Below are 4649 nucleotides of genomic sequence, written 5' to 3' on the forward strand. Positions count from 1 at the left end.
GGTGTCGGTCAGTGCAGGGAGGAGGGCCCGGCTCTGGGGGTGGTGGTAGAGGACAGGGGGGGCTCAGGGGCTTCTCCTGCCTCAGTTTCCCCTGTTGAGTGTGCAATGACCCTGGACATGGGGATGCACCCATGGCCCCCAGTGGTTTGAGTGCTGTGGGGCTGAGGGCCTTGGGGAGGACAAAGGGGGTGCAAGGGGGAGATGGGCTGGGGAGGGGGTCTGCACCCCCCAGCCTGAGCCTTCCCAGGGATGGGGGGGTCCCACGAGCAAGGGGAGAGGTCCCACGAGGTCAGAGCCTCCTGCTCCCCAGCCCCCATTTGCAGCGTGTGGCTTGGTTCTCAACCCCAGCTCGCTGGGGTGGGATCGGGCAGCAAGATGGCTCCTGGCTGTCCCCAGGGGCTGGAGGTGGCCATGTCCCCCTCCCTGGGGACAGCAGCTCCCAGCAGGATTGTGTCCTGTGGTGGGGCTGGGGGTCTCTGGCTGGTGTTAACAGAGCATTAGGTGAGAAGGGACAGGGACAGCCCTGTCCCCGGGTGGACTGGGACGGGGTGCGGGGACAGCCCCACTGGCAGGCGAACACCCACGGGGGTCCCCAAGGGAGCTGCCCCATGCCACAAGGGGGAAAATGGCCCAGGAGGACAGGATGGGGGAAAGAGCTGGTGGCCTCTCCGGGTGCTGGTGGCATCTCTGGGGGCTGGTGGCACCTCCGGCGGCATCAGCGGCATCCTGGCGGGCGCTCAGACATTGCTGATGCGGACGCTCAGGGGTGCTCCCTCCCGCTCCCGCTCTGCCGCCTCCCTCAGGGACTCCTCCAGCTTCACCTTCTCGGGGTCCCCGAACCGGACGGTCTCGTGGAGACAACAGGGCGCCGTCACCTTCACCACCTGGTCGAAGAGGCTGAAGTCGGCCACGTACTTGCCGCTGGCCGAGAGGGAGATGGCCGGGGTGAACTCGTAGCCCCAGAGGATCTCCTCGGGCAGGTAGGAGGTGCGCACCTGGCACGTGGCACTGGTGGACTCCACGGTACCGCTGAGGATGACTACCAGCTCGAAGTCGCCTTCACCCGTCCGTAGGGCCACGTCCCGGAAGGGGCTGGCGTCATCCACCACGTGGTAGAAGGTGAGGGGCAGGATGAGGAAGGGGCTGTCGGAGGAGGTGTCCACCTGGAAGTCCACGTTGACCTGGTTGAGGCGGACGCTCTCACCCTCCTTAGTGAGGTGGGTCTGGAGGAGCTTGCCCGTCACCTGGCAGCCGATGAGCAGGCTCTTGCGCATGTTGGCCACGCGGATCATGAGGCAGGTCTTGCCGTTGTGTTGGGCCACCACCGCATTTTGGCTGAACTTGATGGTCTCAGCACGTTTCTTGGGCCGGGCGATCTTGGCCAGGAAGGTGCCAGTGATGAAGATCTCCATGATGGTGGTGAGGACCAGCTGGGTGATGAGCAGGACGATGGCGAGGGGACACTCCTCGCTGATGTAGCGGAAGCCATAGCCGATGGTGGTCTGGGACTCCAGGGAGAAAAGGAAGGCACCAGTGAGGGTGTGCACCTGCATGACGCATGGTGTGTGGTTGGCCGGTGGGTCGAACTCCAGCAGGTCCCCGTGGACCACAGCTACCAGGTACCAGACGACACCGAAGGCGAACCAGGTGCCCGCGAAGGTGGCGGAGAAGAGGACCAGCTTGTACCGCCATTGCATGTCGATGAAGGTGGTCCACAGGTCCTTGAGGTACAGGAAGCGCTTGTCGGCGATGTGCTCCATCCGCACATTGCTGCGGCCATCCTTGGTCATCACCCGGCGCCGGCGCAGGCCCGAGCCGATGAGCGGGCGGCTGTCCGTCTGCGTGGTCTGGCTGTAGTACACCTTGGTGGCCGACGTCATCTGGAAGAGGTGACAGTGAGGGGCAGCGAGGAGGTGCCGCCTGGGAGAGAGGGGTGCTGGGGATGCAGAGGGGAGGGAGGGTGGATGGATGGGAAGTGTTGAGTCGGTGGGTGGGTGAGTAGGTGAAGGGATGAAGAGGAATGGATAGAGAAGAGGGATGGGTGGGGAGATGGATGGGTGGAGAAGAGGGATGGGTGGATGTGTGGATGGATGGATGGATGAAGACTGACAGATGGAGAAGACAGAGAGGAAGGATGGAGAAGACGGATGGATGGAGAGGAGGGATGGGTGGGTAGATGGATGGATGAAGACGGATGGATAGAGAAGATGGATGTGTGGTGTGTGGTGAGAGGAGGGACAGCTGACAAAAGGAATGGCTGGACCTGAGGGGTGGGTGGAGGATGGAGGTTTGGTGTTCGTTGGGCGGATGGGACGGAGCTGAGGGGGTGGTAGATGGAGAGGAAGGATGTGGGGGACACTGATAGATGTGTGGGTGCACTGAGGCACGGGTGGGTGGGTAGAAGCTATGGAGGGACAACACACCCCCCTTCCACCCCTCCTCAGTGCTCCCACCAGCCGTGCTGCCTCCCCCTACAGCGGCAGGCAGGGGCTGAGGCCAGGAGGATTTGCCTCACGTCAGAGGGGCACTGGGGAGGCTCGCACAGAGCCCCCCCGTGCTGTCCCCAGGCAGCGTGAGGACATGGGCCATATAGGAGGCCCTGGCCCAGATGTGGAGACCCAACGGACTCATAGCACCTCAGTGATGGGGGCTGCTATTGCTCCCACCTCCCCTGCAGCCTCCATCCATCTGTCCACCTGTCTGTCCATCCACCCAGCCTTCAGCCAGCCCTCTGGCTTGCTGTCCCTCTCTATCCCCTATCGATCAATCCACCCACCCGTCCGTCTGTCCTCCTGTCTCGCCATGGATCTGCCATCTCTCCATTCCTCTGCTCATCCACCCACTGTCTGTCCCTTCAGACTCGATCCACCTGCCTGTCCATCATTCCTCCCCAACCATCCATCCATCCATCGACCCCTTTATCCATCCATCCATGGACGCACAGATCCATGCACCTGTCTGTCCATCCCTGTATGCGTCTGTCTGTCCATCCCTCTGTCCATCCACGTGAGCTCTACCTGTCAGTCCATCCATCCCTGTATAGGCACATCCATACACTTGTCTGTTCGTCCATCCATCCATTTACACCCACCCACTCACCCACCTGTCTGTCTATCCATCCCTCTTCAAACTCATCCCTGTCCCCTCTGTCACCTGGCAGCTCTCCCCACACACCCCCGTCCCATGGAGGGGACCCAGGCATCCTAGCTGGGAGGGAGGAAGAGGGATGAATGGGAGGTGACAGGGACAAACGGCTGGTGGCAGCGCCAGGCTCGTTTCCGTCCCTGTCCCTGTCCCCTGCCAGCCCCGGCCGGCGGCGGCGGCACAGAAAGGGCCTTTCAGCCCACGCCAGCATTTGGCCCCGCCGTGGTTTCCGCCACGGATGCAGCAGGGCAGCGTGCCGGGGACACTGGGGACACTGTGGCACCCTGGGGGGTCTCCTTGGAGCCCGGTATCCCTGTGCTCGCCAAAGCCAGGGGACACAGGTGGCACCGCCACTGTCCTGGTTGCACTGCGTCCCCTCCCAGTGAAAGGCCCTGCGGAGGGGATGGTGGCACTGGGGACACAAACCTGCCGCATCCCGGTTGAGGTGCTGGGGGTCCCCAGAGCCAACATGTCCCCAGAGTCACTGTGTGTTCTGGAGTTGCTGGGGGTCCCTGGAGCCACTGTGTGTCCCCAGAGGCACCATGCATCCCTGGAGCTACCGCATCCTCAAAGCCACCACATGTCCCCAGAGCCACCACATCCCTAAAGCCACCATGTCCCCAGAGCTCTGCCCATGGTGGGCAGCAACAGGCACCAGCACATCCCCAGGGGACACAGTGGTCTCTGCAGCCCTTTGGGGTTCCCGCACCCCCCAAAGTCCTTCTGCTCCTCTGCAGTCCCTTTGCCCTCTTCTCTGGGGTCCCTGCACCCTCTCTGAGATCTGGGGTTTTTCACCCCTCAGGGTCCCTGCATCCATCTTTGGTGGGGGTCTCTTCATCCCTACAGGGTCCCCGCACCCCTTTTTGGGGTCCCTGCACCCTGCTTTGAGGGTCTCTGTGCACCCCAGGGTCCCCTGCACCCCTTCTGGGGGGTCCTGACCCCCCCCCTTTGGGGTCCCCATGCACCTCTTTGGGGTATCTGTCCCCCCCTTCCCATTTTTGGGATCACTGCATCCCATAAAGTCCCCTTCAGGGGCCGCGTGCCCCCATGCCCCCCGGCCAGGCTCCCGTGCCGGGACATGGGTTGTGACAAGCCAGTGCTTGTGCCCGGCGCAGGGATGGTGCCTGCAGGCAGAGCCGCTGCCGCCACGACCGAGCCGGTTACCTATTAACCCCCCTTGCCCCCGTGCCTCGGTTTCCCTCCAGGAATGCTCAACGCTGGGGGTGAATGCAGGGGTCTGGCCCCACCTGGGGGGTCCGGTGTGGGATAGGGGGGATATGGGGACACATCTCCCCTCGCCACATCCCACTGGCACCACCAGCCCGGGCACCGTTCCCATGCCCGCGTGGTGCCAGCCGTGGCTGGGCTTCCTGCCAGCGGCATCCCCCCCATCCTGAAACTGGGGCGCTGGTCTCCACGGTACCGGTGGCAACTGGGAACTGGGGGGGGACAGGACCCCATCCCCATGGTGGGGTCGGGGCAGTGGGGGGCTGCAGTGTGGGGCA

At 63.6% G+C, this 4649-nt stretch overlaps 1 protein-coding gene across 1 annotated transcript; it reads right to left on the reverse strand.

Annotated features, from left to right (window-relative positions):
• Positions 1 to 737: 737 nt before the first annotated feature.
• On the reverse strand, positions 738 to 1880 carry KCNJ10 (potassium inwardly-rectifying channel, subfamily J, member 10). The gene has a single exon (XM_010566865.1). The coding sequence runs from the start codon at positions 1878 to 1880 to the stop codon at positions 738 to 740; it is 1143 nt and encodes a 380-aa protein (XP_010565167.1).
• Positions 1881 to 4649: the final 2769 nt, after the last annotated feature.

Source organism: Haliaeetus leucocephalus, unplaced genomic scaffold (assembly GCF_000737465.1).
Source record: "Haliaeetus leucocephalus isolate CR32 unplaced genomic scaffold, Haliaeetus_leucocephalus-4.0 Scaffold219, whole genome shotgun sequence".
NCBI classification, from domain to species: Eukaryota; Metazoa; Chordata; class Aves; order Accipitriformes; family Accipitridae; genus Haliaeetus; species Haliaeetus leucocephalus.

What these genes read in the sequence shown, in the direction of transcription:
- KCNJ10 (XM_010566865.1), bottom strand. Translation starts at nt 1,880, where the DNA reads ATGACGTCGGCCACCAAGGTGTACTACAGCCAGACCACGCAGACGGAC.